We start from the raw sequence: 14,359 nt of genomic DNA, 5'->3' as shown, positions 1-14,359 counted from the left end.
TACTTTGAATGATACATTGTAAGTCATGAGCTATTTATTTGTTTCCTCTTGTATATATTGTTTGAATGATATTTGACAAACCTTAAGTTTGGATTTTTGTCCAAAACAATGGAAATAGATTGCAAGAGAGACATATCAGGAGCAATTTGAACTCTTACTTTCTCTGTCTGAGACATTCAAAAATAATGTGTTCATTTCTGATTACAAAGAAGACAACATAGATACAATCACTTGAATCTAAACCATTGACAATTACCCACTTTAAGAGAGTTGGCACTCACCTTTCATAAATTTCAAAGCATGATTAGGACAAGCATTTTTATTGAAGTACAACTGTGGTTGGTCTTAGAATAATAATGAAAGAAGTTGTCGCCTTGCTAGGAAATTTCCTTGCAGTTTCGTAGTGAAGGAGAAAAGAAAAGCAGAAAATTGCAAGATCATGATTTCCCTACGAATACAATTCTATTGAACTTGCAAAAGGAATTCCAAAAGAGTAGAAAAGAAAGGATAAAAAGCAACATAGGTTAGAACACTGCATATTCCAAAGATAAGGGATAATACTCTGCTGCACAACTTTGAGCATGATTCATCTGCAAAAGGTTGGAACCGCCATGATAAGGGGGAGGTTCATCACGGTGAATGCGGGCCCAGCCAGGACACGGGGGCGAAGGGCAATTTGCATAGCGGAGATTGATATTATCGCAACTGCCGCTAGGGACCTTCGAACCCACGACCTCAGCTGCAAGTTACCGTGTCCTGACCGGCTGCTCCCGCCCGTGAGGGCCAACTTTGAGCATGATTCATGTTTCTTTTGCAGGTTGTTGCGTGAAGTTCATTCTTTTGTTCTTGGCAGATTTCAACTTTGTCATGCAACTAAACCACCAAGGTGATTGTACGTCAAAGGATGAGCAAGTTTACAAAAAATGAGGTTGCAAAAATTCTCAACAAAATGTGATGATGCCACATCATCTCTCTAGATTCATCTGTAGGATTCAACTTGTGGCAGTTGATCGAGGGAATCTGATGTGGATTGCTTGACTTAGCTTCTCCTCTTCTAGCAACTGGCAACTGAAAGAACGATGATTTGTGAAAGATTTGTTGGTGCTCCAGCTTGTGATTCCAGTAGTAAATCTTTGTTTAAATTGACTAAATTGTCTAACTTGCAAACAATACTTATTCTGAAAATTGAAAATTTAAATTCTCAGAACCTAAACTTAAAAAAAAAAACAAAAAATTAAAACTTTGTTGCACAACTTTGTTCAAGTGTGTGGGAAACCACGTCGGTCAGCAGCAATGAAGCGTAATGATGCCTCGTTTCTATCTTTGCTCCCTTAATTTGAATTGAGAGCTTGTGCAAAGTGATGTGATGCCTCGTTTCTATCTCAGCTTCCTTCGCGTGTTAGCTACACTATGCTTATTTCAAACAGATCGTCGATCTCAAGGAGGCGCCGAGAACATTCCGCGACTATCAATCTCATAATTCGATCCTTATCCAATAGTATAAATCTATACCATAAGAACCAACTCGATTACATCCTGAGAGTCATGTTAGCTCCACAAGAAGCTAAGGACTACAGTTGAGATGATAGATCAAACTCTTTTTGATGCAGGAGCATTTGGCAGCACAAGTAATTTATGTTCTCTGATATAATAACTATAACAAGAAAAACTTAGACTACCAATCTCCTTAAAAAAAAATGATAATTCCAGTAGTCATATCTCTGTGGTAGCCTGATCAACCAATCTCCTTTAAATATTTATGAATGATGTTTAGAGAGAAGATATTTTTAATTTAATAATATTTTTTGACATAGCAGTTTATTTTCTTATCTTTTAATATTTTTTAAATTAATAAATTTAAAAAAATTATTTTTAACGTCCATAATCAAATTATTATCTCATCCAATATCACTTTCTAACAACTTGCCCAAGTGGTCTGACCTTTCGGTGGCCGGATAATTCAAAGCCAGACGCCGTGTCGTTGATGCCATGCCTACCATTGACTAACGAACGGTTCACGTTCACAAGAAATCCAACTTGAGATTTTTCTATTAAATTCCAACTTGTCCTTTTGTTGCCAATTTAATTAACAGCAGAAGAGAAGTCAAAAACCTACTGCCCGTAAAGAAAATTAGTGTAATGCCGTCACGCCAAACATTGCAGACGAATCAATTAACCAACCAAATATTGAAGAGAAAAGATACACGATAGGATTAACAGGCAATATATTTGCATAATAATTTTCTTCATGGAGCTCCAGACATGTGAACTTATATACAAATATACTTGCCCATCTGTTACAAATACCTACTAAAAAACACATACAAACTTTCGTAATTAAGACTAAACTAATTCTTTTTTTTTCTTTATGATCTTTGATATCTTGATTTTGCATATTGGTCCTCGGACAAATGACTATTTGCAAGAGCCGACGCGGAATCCTTGCAGCGCCGCGTTCCGCAAACCTAACGCCGAGTGAAAAAGGCCGTTAACGGCGTTAGATAACTCGTCCAGACCCTCCGTCAAAGCACCCGTCGCTTTCTTGGTGTCTTCCATGGACTTCCGTAACGTCTCCGTCTTGTCTTCGCTGTTTTCTGAGATAACGTCCGTCAAATTTTTAACGGCCGCTTCGGCCGCGTCCAGCTCCGCGGCGAACCAGTCGCCGACGAGCTTGTGCGACATCGCCGCGGTGAGATCGTGGTACTCCTTCGCCCAGGGCAGGTCGGAAGGGACGCGGACGGCAGCGAGCGGCTCGCTGCCGCCAAGGGCGGCCACGAGGCCGCCGACGATCAGAGAGGAAACTGCCTCGACGGCGTAGATCGCTCTCCGGGCGACGGAGATCTTGCCTTTCGGAGGGTTGGTCGGGGCCAGGGATTTCACTAGGTCGACAGCGGATGGCTTGATGGCGCGGCGGGGACCCACGGTCCACTCCTCCAGGGAGCCCCGCGCCTTACGCAGCCTCTCAGCGTCGCGGCCTCCATCGGAGGACGCGAGGACGTGGAGGGCGAAGCGGAGGTGGAGGCGCCGACGAAGGAGGCGGTCGATCTCGGCGGAGGCGGCGTTGCAGGCGTCAAGGAGGGCAACGCCCGAGTCGAGGTGGCCGGCGAGGGCGTCGCGGTCGGAAGAGGAAACGGGGGCGTCAGCCAGGAGGGCGGCCGCGTCATCGAGGATGAGAGCGAGGACGCGGACGGCGCGGGTGAGCCAGGAGAGGGAGGCGGTGTCTCGGAGCAGATCGGCCAGGCGGGCGGCGAGGGCGACTTCGAAGGGGCGCGCTAAGGAGGCCGGCGGCGATTTCGGCGGAGACGAGGCGAAGAAGGGGAACCGGTGGGCGGAGGCATCCTTGTGCACGAACAACATGGTGGAGGACTTGTCGGTGGAAGATTTGAGATGAAGAAGAAGAAGAAGAAGAAGAAGAAGAAGAATTTTATTCGTGCCTCAAATCACTACGAGGAGAGAGAAGAAAGAGGGCGAATATAAATGGAGAAATAGGCGAAAGGAAAGAGGCGAGAAATAGGAGGGAAGTGACGTGGACAGCTCATCCACCGCTTGGAATTGTCCGCTCCAGACCTGCGTCGCGAGTCGAGTCGCGAATTAAGGAACGGGTTGATGTGCAAGCACATGGTTTTGGCGGACGGTGTCCGGAATCGCGACTAAAGTAGCGTGAGGAGCCGTTGCGTGGTCAACGCAGCATCAATTTTTAGTAAAAATTTGATAAAAATAGTTCGACAAATTTCCAAAAAGGTGCACATGGAATTTCTGAATTTCTAAAAGAAATACCGAATTTTCATTATACTCTTTTCTCTTTGCGCTTAAATTAAATTAAACTAATTTAAATCATTTAAATTTTAATAAATAATCCTCTAAATCAATACAAGAATGAAAATTAAAAAAAAAATGCGTTTTTAATTCTTATCAAAAGAAAGATTAACACGCAAGAACAATCAGAAGCCCAACCTAAAGCTACCCGTGCAGATTTTGTACGTTGCTATCACGGAACTCGCGCATACAGTGTAGCAGGTACAGTTTGAGTAACCGCCTTTTAGGGGTTCGTATTTTTATATAATTTTATTTTTACCCAGAAAAACTTTCCACTCCCCTTTTTTAAAAATACATTATTCAATTATAAATATTTTTTCTAAAAATTGAATCGTTCGATGAGATATATTTATAAAACATAAATTTACTCATTTAATGGGAACATGGCCTCCAACGACTTGTATGAGAAAGCCAGCCAAGTCTCCTCTCTTTGTTATTGGAGCACGATGTGGGTCCGGTAGTGGGTGAGTTTAATCATATAATTTTCTGTACATCGATTCAATCCATAGAACCCATCGGTTCGCTATCATGCGCGTGAGGTGGTGGGTCCAAGCGGGCCGGCAGTGAAGAAAAAGCCGAAATAGACCGGGTTATTCAGACCATTAATTTAACACGAATGACGACATGGAGCGACCGACCGTGTGGGCCCGCGCTCGCGTTTGGCTCCGTGCTGGAAATCAATAGCCACCGAAGCCACGTGGAACGTTTTGGTTGGCGGAGGCAGCTAATGCCGGTGCGTCGTGATAAGGACGAAAAGGAAAAGGAAAACAAAAACCACGTGATCGGTTCCACAGTTTGAAAGTTGGATTGGATTGAATCCGCAGTGACGGAGCAAATAGCTCATCTCCCGGTTTGACTTTTAAACGATTCTAGTGCCGTTGACCAAGGAATTGGTCAAAACGCCACTCCGTCGAAAATCAAAGACCGCGTTGAAGGAGCATCATGCATGGCGCGTTTGGAGTTGGACGAAGGTCGCGAAGCAAATAGCAATGGAAATTACTGCTGCTCTAAGTTCTAATTATTTTTCATGATCTTGTTTGTTCTCTGTAAAGAGAAAGAAAAGAAAATGCATTTCATGATCTGGAGCTGCTGGCTTGGTACGGAGAGAAAGCAGCCCATTTCAAGTGCTCGATTGAGGTGTCGTAAATTAATCCACGAATTAAATTAGTTTCTGTGTGGGAAAAGATGCCTTCGACTTTTGGCTGGCCCTGGCGCATGGCTTCTCATAACAGGCTTCGAGTGCTAAGTGAATGGAACAGAGAAGAAAGCTGCAGGGTCAATGAATCGACGCCTGAGACACTGTGTTTCATCTTCGTCTTCCTCTCTTCATGCAAAAAGAAGGTGGCGGCTTTATAATCTCCTCCTGCAGCCACCAATTGCTGCACATTTTGAAGCGTAATGCTTTGGCAGATGCGTTTTCAATGCAAGTGAATTCAGAATAATGAGTTTAAGAGTGATATATATCGACAATAATAATATGAAGAACATTTGCAATTCTTCTAAACATTTGCAATCTCTCTCTATGTATATATATGTTGACATCTATTTAAGCCGGCAGTGGTCCGGCCTTCTCCCACTGCTTTACTTCTTCTCCACCTATTTTTTTTTCTTGAGCTGTCGTTCTTCCATCTGAAGTTGCAGCTGATAAAATCTATGAGATTGTGGGAATGTTCTCCACAGGCTTTCTTGAACTGTGAACACTTTAGCTCTCTTGTTTTCAGTATGCCAAGTTTCAAGGAGTTGATAGTTCAAGAAAGCCCTTGGAGAACATGACCAATCTTTTCAAGTTCAAGTCCTTTCCCCTCCTTCTTGTTCATAATTCAACCCTTTTGCTCATTTTGTTTTTCAGAAAAAGAAAAAAAGAGGAGGATCTGAGTGCTTCATGAAGATTTTAACTGAATTGGACAAGTTCAGTTCCTTTTCTTTCATTCCCTTTTTCTTAGCAATGAAAACACTGAGAAAGAATAATAATAAGAAGGAAACAGAGATACAAAATCCAGTCTTCGAATCATTGCTGATGTTTTCCTAATTCTAAATTTTGACTTGTGCAGAATTCTTCTTCAAAAACTTAATGGAACTAATTAATGAATGACATTAAATTTTGATGGCAGTAAAAAAATGTGCAATTTCAGTGTAAGTTGATAATCAATTGCCTGCTGTCTGTTAATTAATTATATGCTAAATTTACACATGAATTTCTGAAAACACTCTTTGATGATTTTCATACATGAAAAAACTATATATTTTCTGAATCTGAAATTATCAGATTGATCAAGAGAAACCATTAGAACAATGCATCCACAAACATATGATGTTTTCTATCAAAATTCTAAACTGTAGCCTGAAAACTTAAAAAGAATACTTTTCCTTCCATTTTTCATTTAGTCAGATTCGTCAAATAAAACCAATTGGAAAAAGAAATGCTGGATTGTTTTCTCTGAATTAGTAGTATTCAGATTGATCATCACAAATATGAGTCTCATTAACTTTTCTAACTACACCTTATTACTAGTATTCAGATTTATCAACATAAAGAAATGCTGGAGAATATGAAGGCATTCATGTGTCATCTACTTACACAAATATGTGAGAAAATTTTTTCTTGCTCAGTTTGGTTATTTATGAAGTCTCTGCATATTGCTGGCAAACCGTTAATAAGCTTATGCAGCCTTTGAAGTAATCAAGGCAAGAGTAATCGTATATTTAATGAAGAATTTATTCAAATCATACTATTTACAAATGTTTGCAGTGCTTTAGTAGAGCAGAGACCTGCATCTTCCTTGAGTGAAAACTTAGACAATCAGTTGAAATGGATTCTATTTGAAGGAAACTGATTCAAAGGTTTAGCTCCAGGAGAGAAAACAGGAGCAGTAGAATAGGAAGAAGAAGAAGAAGAAGAAGAAGAGGCATGAACAGAGCACTGAGTTGTGTGTGTATTGTTCCAGTTGAGAAATTTCATAGAATAAGAAGGTCCTATTTGAACATTGTGAAATGTCGTAGTGGAATATCAAAAGAAGTGAGGGCCTTTTTAAATCTTTTGCCTGATTTTTAACGTAAAAATAAATTAATTATTTAATATTCCTACCGCCGTCTCAATCACCGGCCGATTCATAGTCTCCTGCTGAATCCTTTCCGAACCAAGACGGTCGCCGCCGCCGATCTCCGAGCGCCGCCCACGGCGACGGTAAGTAGTTCGTATGGTTTCGTTAGCTGTTTTTACGGCCATTACCGGCGCAATTCTTTCCCGCCTCTCTATAATCGATTTGAGCGGATACCGAAATGCCCTGCCTTTCCAAAAGCAAGGTACCAAAATCGTGTACTGTTTCTTCTGCTCGCTCTGTATTGGTATGCAAAATCAAAGAAAATCTATCCAAACGAACATGGATTATGGATATGGTTCTTGTGCTCAGTTCCTGCTTTCTCTCTCTCTCTCTCTCAAAAAAAAAGGGGAAAAAAATGGATTTTGGCATCAATTTGTTGTTTTCCTGCAACAAGAGTCGATAGATTTTACAGAGTCATTCTCTTCCTCCTCCATCAGGTTCGATTCTAGGTTTTTGCTTCCAACAGTATTGTTTGCTCACAAATTTTTTATCCGCCTACCAATTGTTTGACGGAATGCCTAAACATTTCACAGAGTTATTATCTAATTTCGTTCATGTTCAGTTTTAGTACTACAATTTGATCCTCGTTGCTCAATCTTCTGAAAATATTTCATTTGTCAATTTGCTGTAGATTAGCTTAGTGGGCTGTGAGGGTGGCATCAAGCATGAAGAAGATGAGTCTTCCTATTTGGTCATCACCAAAACTAACTCCAATATCTCTTTTTACAAGAAGGAATGCTTTGAGGACTACTTGCTCCATCTCTGAATCAATGAAGAAGAAGGTCATTGTAATCTCTGGTCCTACGGGAGCAGGAAAGAGTAGGCTTGCGCTGGAGCTTGCGAAGAGGCTGGACGGAGAGATTATTAGTGCTGATTCCGTGCAAGTGTATCGCGGACTTGATGTGGGATCAGCTAAACCTTCAGCTTCTGAGAGAAATGAGGTGCCTCATCACCTGCTCGACATCTTGCACCCTTACGAAGATTATTCTGCAGGGCAGTTCTTTGAGGATGCAAGAAAGGCAACACAATCTGTTCTGGAGAAAAGCAGAGTGCCAATTGTTGCTGGGGGAACTGGATTATACTTGAGATGGTATTTGTATGGAAAGCCTGATGTCCCAAAGGCGTCATCGGAGATAACTTCCAAAGTATTTTCAGAGCTCATGGAGTTGCAGAAGAACAATCAATGGGATGCAGCTGTGGATTTGGTGGTTAAGTCTGGCGACCCCAAAGCTCAGTTTTTTTCTACCAACAACTGGTATCGATTACGACGCAGCCTTGAAATTATCAGATCATCTGGATCGCCTCCTTCAGCTTTTAGTGTACCCTACGATTCATTTCGTCAGGCGGACACTTCAGTTGCTAATCACTCTTACGATGAGAACGACAGCCATCATCATCCAAAGAATCTGGACTATGACTTCATTTGTTTCTTCCTTACAGTTCCAAGAGTTGATCTGTACAGGGCTATCGACTTGAGGTGCGAAAATATGCTCATGGAAACTGAAGGACTACTCTCAGAAGCATCATGGCTTCTTGACATCGGTCTTCGTCCCGACATGAACTCTGCGACCCGGTCAATTGGATACAGGCAAGCCATGGAATATCTGTTAAGCTGTAGGCAACAAGGAGGAAGTTCTCCCGAAGATTTGTATGCTTTTTTGTCTCGATTTCAAAAGCATCTCGAAATTTTGCAAAGAGGCAGACAACTTGGTTTAGGAATGAACAAATCTACCATTGGCTTGATGCTTCAAAACCATTTGAAGAAATTACTGATTTTATTTGCAGTGCGTACCACACTGAAACAAGGAAATTGGCAGTGCCTGAGTCACTTCAAATGAAGAAAGAAATCACTCAGAGAAGGGAAGCCTATGAATTGAAGTCCTATCAAGCGCAAGTGAAGCTGTTTTTGCATGATGAAGATTGTAATCATGTTTTAGATTGGATAAGGAGTACCCAGCATCAGCCAGCCATGGCTGTCTGAAATATGCATGCTATACAGTTTGCCTTCATCTATCAGCAAATTTAGAGTTGTCTAGAGAGGTTGTTTTGCCATTTAAACTTGATGTTAGCGTTTCCAGTGATTATTGAAAGGTTCCATCTTTCACAATGGAAACCTTCATGATCTTATCCAACTAGATCCGAGCATTTTCCTGACTTCCCTTTCCTCCATTAATTCTCGAATCCTTGCTGCTGTATCCCAATTTCTTGCATCAGCATACATGTTAGAAAGCAAAACATAAGTTGATGGATCCTTCTTCTCCAGAGCTAATGCTTTCTCGGCCGCCCTCTTGCCGATCTCTACATTGCCGTGAAGTTGACAAGCACCCAGCAATGTCTGCCAAACAAGCAAACCTGGTTCGAAAGGCATGGTTTGTATCAACTCCTCTGCCTCTGCAACATGCCCTGCCTTCCCAAGGAGATCCACCATGCATGCATAGTGATCCTCTTCAGGGAGAATGCCATGCTCGCGCACCATTGAATCGAAATAGCTTCTCCCTTCATCCACGAGTCCACCCTGAACACACGCATACAAGACACAGATCATCGTGATGAAATTTGGCTTCACGTTCTCAGAGACCATTTGATCGAATGCCTTCACGGCTTCTCGAGCAAGACCATGTTTTGCAAATCCGATGATCATTGAAGTCCATGAGATAACTGATCTATCCTTCATCCATTTGAAAACCTGCTTTGCGCTGCTCATGGAACCACATTTCGCATACATGTCGATGAGTGAATTATCGACACACTTGTCTACATTGCTGCCCATCTTAATCCTGAAGCCATGGGCTTTCTTCCCTTCTTCCAGTGAAGCCAAGCTAGAACAAGCATTGAACCATGTTGCCATGGTGAACTTGTTCGGCATCACACCGGCCAACTTCATCTGCTCCACGATCCTCAGTGACTTCGCCGGGCAGCAGCAATCTAAGCAACCGGCGGCCATCTGCGTCCATGAGACCACATCATGGCGAGGCATCTCTTCAAAGGCTTTGATGCTGGAAGCCAAAGATTTGTTCTTGGAGTACATTTCAACCAGTGAATTCCCCACGCAGAGATCGTCGCCATGGCCGTGCCTTATGACTTGGCCATGGACCTGCACGCCGCACCTCAAGCTCGAAGCTTTTGCCAGTCCCGAGAGAACGCTGCTGAAAGAGAACTCATCCGGCCTTAAACCTGCTTGAATCATCCGGCACCAGAATCTCCAGATCTCCGAGCATGAGGACTGCAAGTAACCAGCGAGCATCGAGTTCCAAGTGACAACATTGCTGCCCCCGATTTTACCAAAAACCTCCGCCGCTTCCTCCATCTTCCCACTCCTAATGAAGGACATGAGGAACGCGTTCATGAGGAACTCGTTGGACCCGAAGCCGAGACGAAGAACCAGAGAGTATATTTGTTGAGCCAGAGCGGCGCCGCAACCGGCGAGCGAGCTCGCGTTGAGCGCACTCACGAGGGCGAACTCGTTAGGCCGGGCATCGCCCTCGCGAAGCATGGCGGAGAAGACGGAGAGCGCGCGATGGGGGCGGCCGGACTGGATGAGGCCGGCGATGGCGGCGGACCAGCTGACGGCGTTTCGGCGGGGCATGCAGTCGAACAGGCGGAGGCCAAGTGATGGATCGGGGAAGCACTTGAAGTACATGTTGAGGAGGTGGTTTTGGAGGAAAAGGGAGGAAGGAAGGAAGGGGAGAATAAGGCATCGCCGGAGGAGGCGGGAATGAACGGCGGCGCCGAGGCGGAGGTCGGAGGTTAAGGCGCATCGACGGAGGAGGCGAGCGTAGTGGTCCTCTAGGGTTTGGAGGTCCGGCGAAGGGAAGAGAACGGTCGAAGAGAAAAGCCGATGACGAACCGCCCGGTCGATTGAACCGACGAGGGGTCGCAGGACCCGAGTCATTTGGGTTGAACGGATATCGCGTGGTCCCGTCTCATTTATAGGACACAGACCCGATCCGATATGGTTCGATACAATTCGAAATAAATCGATTTACCATTTTTTAATTAAATTTAATATCTCTCTTCATTTAGAAATTTGATATACTGCACGCCGTGCCTACGCGACTTTTCCCACCCAAGCCCATTGTCGCCGCGATTTCATCGCCGTCCGGTCATCTCCGACCGTCGGACCAGGCCCGATCGATACGTCACTTGCCGGATCGGACCCGATCGACGCGCCAAATTCCGGTCGGAGACCGACCAGGGAAGGATCGCTGGCGACTGCCGGTCCTTCCCCGGTCGGAATTTGATCGGATTCCTACTGCGATTTGGTCGGAATCCGCACCAGTCACTGTGGTCTTGGATTTCGGCCAAATTCACCGTCATCCCGCCATCTCCAGCCGCAGGACCGACTCCGATCGATGCGTCGGCGAGTGGCGCGTCGATCGGGCCCGGTCCGGCGGGCGGAGGTGGTCGGACGGCGATGAAACCCGGCGGTAGTGGGCGTGGGTGGGAGAGCGGCAGATTCTGACCGAATTCGCTGTCGTCCGGCCACCGGCGGCCGTCTGACCGACGCCGATCGACGCACCGGCGAGTAGCACGTAGATCGGGACCGGTCCGGCGGCCGGAGGTGGTCGGACGGCGAAACGGGAGTGATGGCAGTGGGCATGGGTCGGATGTCACGCATGGGTCGCCGATGGGGATATCGTGCAGTACATCACTTCTCTCTTAATTTAATACAAATAAATAAGGTGCCGTGTTAGTTGTGATTTTCTTATCGATATATTTTCATTTTTAATGTTTTTTAATTATTAGTTAGCGTTTGATTATGACGTAACAATAAACTTGTCATCAAATCGTATTAAATAGATATATCTTAATATTAAATATTTTTTAAAAACAAGAAATATCCAGAGCTTCTCCCTCTTCCACTCCACGTTAAATAATCGAACACTCTGCTTCGAATTCAAGCCACCACTTTTCTCCTCTCTCTCTCTCTCTCTCTCTCTCTCTCTCTCTCTGCTCCAGAGAATTTCTAGAAGCGGTGTCTACTTTCCAATCTACTGCTCTAATGGCGACCCTTTAGATTTGGTATAGTGTTCTTCGTTTCTCTTTCTGGTTGTCTATGCTTTGGATTCGAGTTGAAGGTTGGTTCTAGTTGAAGGTTGGTTGTTGCTGGAAATGGCGAATCCGGGACCGAGTTCTTGGACCAGGGGAGACGAAACCCTGATTAGGGCATCAAAGATCGGTTTTTTGCTGCTTTGCGTCCTCTCAGCTGGCGCGGCCGGCAGAGTGGCGGTTCCCGCCGCCGCGGAGGCTCTGGCCGTTGCCTTGCCCGGCTACCGGGCCGCTCTCCGTTCCTGGCTCGCGCCGCCGTACCTCTTCGTCGCCGTCCATCTCATCATCTTTGTCATCTGGAAGCTCTCCGATCAGAAGCAGCAAGACCGAGAGCAATGGGCGGCGGAGGCGAGGATGGTGGACTCCGGGAAGCCTAAAAGCTCCAATTTTTTGGGATCTCCGCCTGTCTCTGGGCTTTTGGGGAAACCCTCCCCGTACACCTGGCGCCCCGAGATGCCTCCGTCCTCGACGGCGGCCGCAGTTCTGGCGCCGGATCCCGTCGAGAGTTCTCCATCGGACGCGTCTTGCCTCACAACAGACTCCGACGAGGTGCGTGCAGTCTCGTCGGCGGTCACGGGCAAAAAGGCCTCCGAAGAGGAGGACGAGGCGGCGGCAGGGGAGATAGCGAACGAGTCGATGGAGGCCGCCTGGAAAGCTATCACAGAGAACACTCCTCGTTCTCCGGCGATGTCCCGCCGCAAAGCCAGTCAACCAGCGGAGGCTCCCTCGTCGTCGGCGACCCCTGACGAATTCAACCAGCGAATCGATGATTTCATCAAGAAGACCCACGAGCAGCTCCGTCTTCTTAATGGCCGCGGCCGGCGGCCCTAGGAGATCCATCGATGAACAAATAAAAACCTAATCTTTATCCTTATCTTCTTCATATCCCTTCAAAACCCTTCTGTCGAAAGCTTCCAACGGAGGAAGAAGGCAGACAAAATCAACACTGCTCACAGACAAAATGACTTGATCTGGTAGATGAATCTTCTGATACCCCTCTACTGCGCATGTAGTTTCTTTGCTGTGCTACTGATCTGCTTCTTTGTTCGATCAGGATCGTTCTATCTTTCTCCTTTCTGCTCCACGGTAACAATTCTTGGCACAATTTGGTAAAGTTTTTTTTCCCCAGAAGTTGTTTCATGTCGAGCACGCTTTTCCTGCTCACTGTCCTCATCATGCAGAAGGGCAGTTGCAATTACCTATCAAAGAGAAGAAGAAGGGCAGTTGCAGTTTGCTAGGACTGTAAACCACAGCTTATATTTATGTTCATATTATTCAGAAGTTTATCATTGTGTCTGGATCCAAGTAAGTAATTCCAAGGTTCCTTCTACTTGTTTGATAGAACATGTCTGTTGAAAGGTCACCATCTTGTTTGTGACAAGCAACACAAGGCATCTCAACATCATGCCCATGCTAAAAAAAAACAACAAAACATTTTTGTGGCATCCATTCCTAGTGCCCCTGGAATATCCTCTTGGATGGTCCTAATCTCTCGACCCAGATTAGGGTTCTTACAGACTCTGATTGTCCTGATTCACCTACTCTAAAGACTTGCAGCTGTCCTATGACTTTCTGGTATGCTACAGATGATCTTGTTCTTGACTTTCACAAACATGCATAAACAACTCGAGTTGGGTTGCATTGCTGTCTCCACTGGTCGATCGATCGATGTTTAATCGACAAGTTATTCTTTCAATAATTGGTGCCTTTAAATGGAGCTGCAAGAATCATGGCTGATGATGAACTTAGCTTGTGGCTGTCTGCTAGTTTTGAGACTGAAACTGATTGATAGATGCATAGAACAATAGCATAGCAACATTCAACAATTAATATGATCGATCAGTGGCTTGTTGTGTTGATGGTGAGAGACCTTGAAAGGTACTCTCCAACAGGAGAAGATATGGAGCTTGTGATCTCTGCATCTACAAGTGTAACTTGGTTTTCTTCGCGAACAGGGTGGGCAATTTCCGGCCACTGGAAAGTATAATATATTCGTGTTATCTTAATCTACCACATAATTATCTCTATTCTGGCCGGATATCGTGGACGGTTAAGTCATCAGTCAATAATATGTCACCTCACACATGATCGCCCTTACCGGTGAAGGGACCTGAAGAAAAGCTAAGCAAACGGATTAGTAAGGTGTCAGGAATTTCCGACAGACCACTTCAACACTTAAGTTAGTACAGAAAGAAGAAGCAAGAAATGTATGAAGTTGCTGGAAATCAAGAGAGATATCTTTATACATGCGGGAGAGATTTATATCCATGAAAAAGAATATCCACGTCGGCATAGGAGCAAACTCATGTCGTGTTTGAGGGTGCAAGTTCTGAACATTACTATCATGTGACACCAATATGCGATATCTAAGGGACCGGATCTGTCAACCTCGT

General features: G+C 44.8%; 4 protein-coding genes across 5 annotated transcripts; 2 read left to right on the top strand and 2 right to left on the bottom strand.

Moving 5' to 3' along the window:
* Positions 1-2,210: 2,210 nt before the first annotated feature.
* On the bottom strand, positions 2,211-3,456 carry LOC141822418 (UPF0496 protein 4-like). The gene has a single exon (XM_074709863.1). It carries the CDS (start codon positions 3,355-3,357, stop codon positions 2,416-2,418), a length of 942 nt encoding a protein of 313 aa, XP_074565964.1. The 5' UTR covers positions 3,358-3,456; the 3' UTR covers positions 2,211-2,415.
* Positions 3,457-6,911: 3,455 nt separating this feature from the next.
* LOC141822413 (tRNA dimethylallyltransferase 9) lies at positions 6,912-9,169 on the top strand. The gene is given in 3 exon segments (XM_074709858.1): positions 6,912-7,000; positions 7,549-8,588; positions 8,591-9,169. Coding segments are annotated over 2 exon segments (1,314 nt in total). The 5' UTR covers positions 6,912-7,000; positions 7,549-7,582; the 3' UTR covers positions 8,899-9,169.
* On the bottom strand, positions 9,034-10,809 carry LOC141822411 (pentatricopeptide repeat-containing protein At4g33170-like). The gene has a single exon (XM_074709857.1). It carries the CDS (start codon positions 10,807-10,809, stop codon positions 9,034-9,036), a length of 1,776 nt encoding a protein of 591 aa, XP_074565958.1.
* A 1,022-nt stretch (positions 10,810-11,831) lies between these two features.
* Positions 11,832-13,310, top strand: LOC141821909 (uncharacterized). Of its 2 annotated transcripts, none has more exons than XR_012601227.1 (2): positions 11,832-12,940; positions 13,021-13,310. XR_012601227.1 is itself a non-coding variant. In XM_074709289.1 (2 exons), the coding sequence occupies exon 2, from the start codon at positions 12,030-12,032 to the stop codon at positions 12,795-12,797; it is 768 nt and encodes a 255-aa protein (XP_074565390.1). In that variant the 5' UTR covers positions 11,832-11,939; positions 12,013-12,029; the 3' UTR covers positions 12,798-13,310. The 2 variants fall into 2 exon arrangements, 1 of the variants encoding a protein (XP_074565390.1); XM_074709289.1 differs by having other exon boundaries at positions 11,832-11,939; positions 12,013-13,310.
* The last annotated feature ends 1,049 nt before the right edge of the window (positions 13,311-14,359 follow it).

Source organism: Curcuma longa, chromosome 2, assembly GCF_044706935.1.
Source record: "Curcuma longa cultivar G26 ecotype Majalengka, Jawa Barat chromosome 2, ITB_CL_G26_1.1, whole genome shotgun sequence".
NCBI classification, from domain to species: domain Eukaryota; kingdom Viridiplantae; phylum Streptophyta; class Magnoliopsida; order Zingiberales; family Zingiberaceae; genus Curcuma; species Curcuma longa.
The sequence above is the reverse complement of the archived record's forward strand: the minus strand, read 5'-3'. Positions and strand labels throughout refer to the sequence as shown.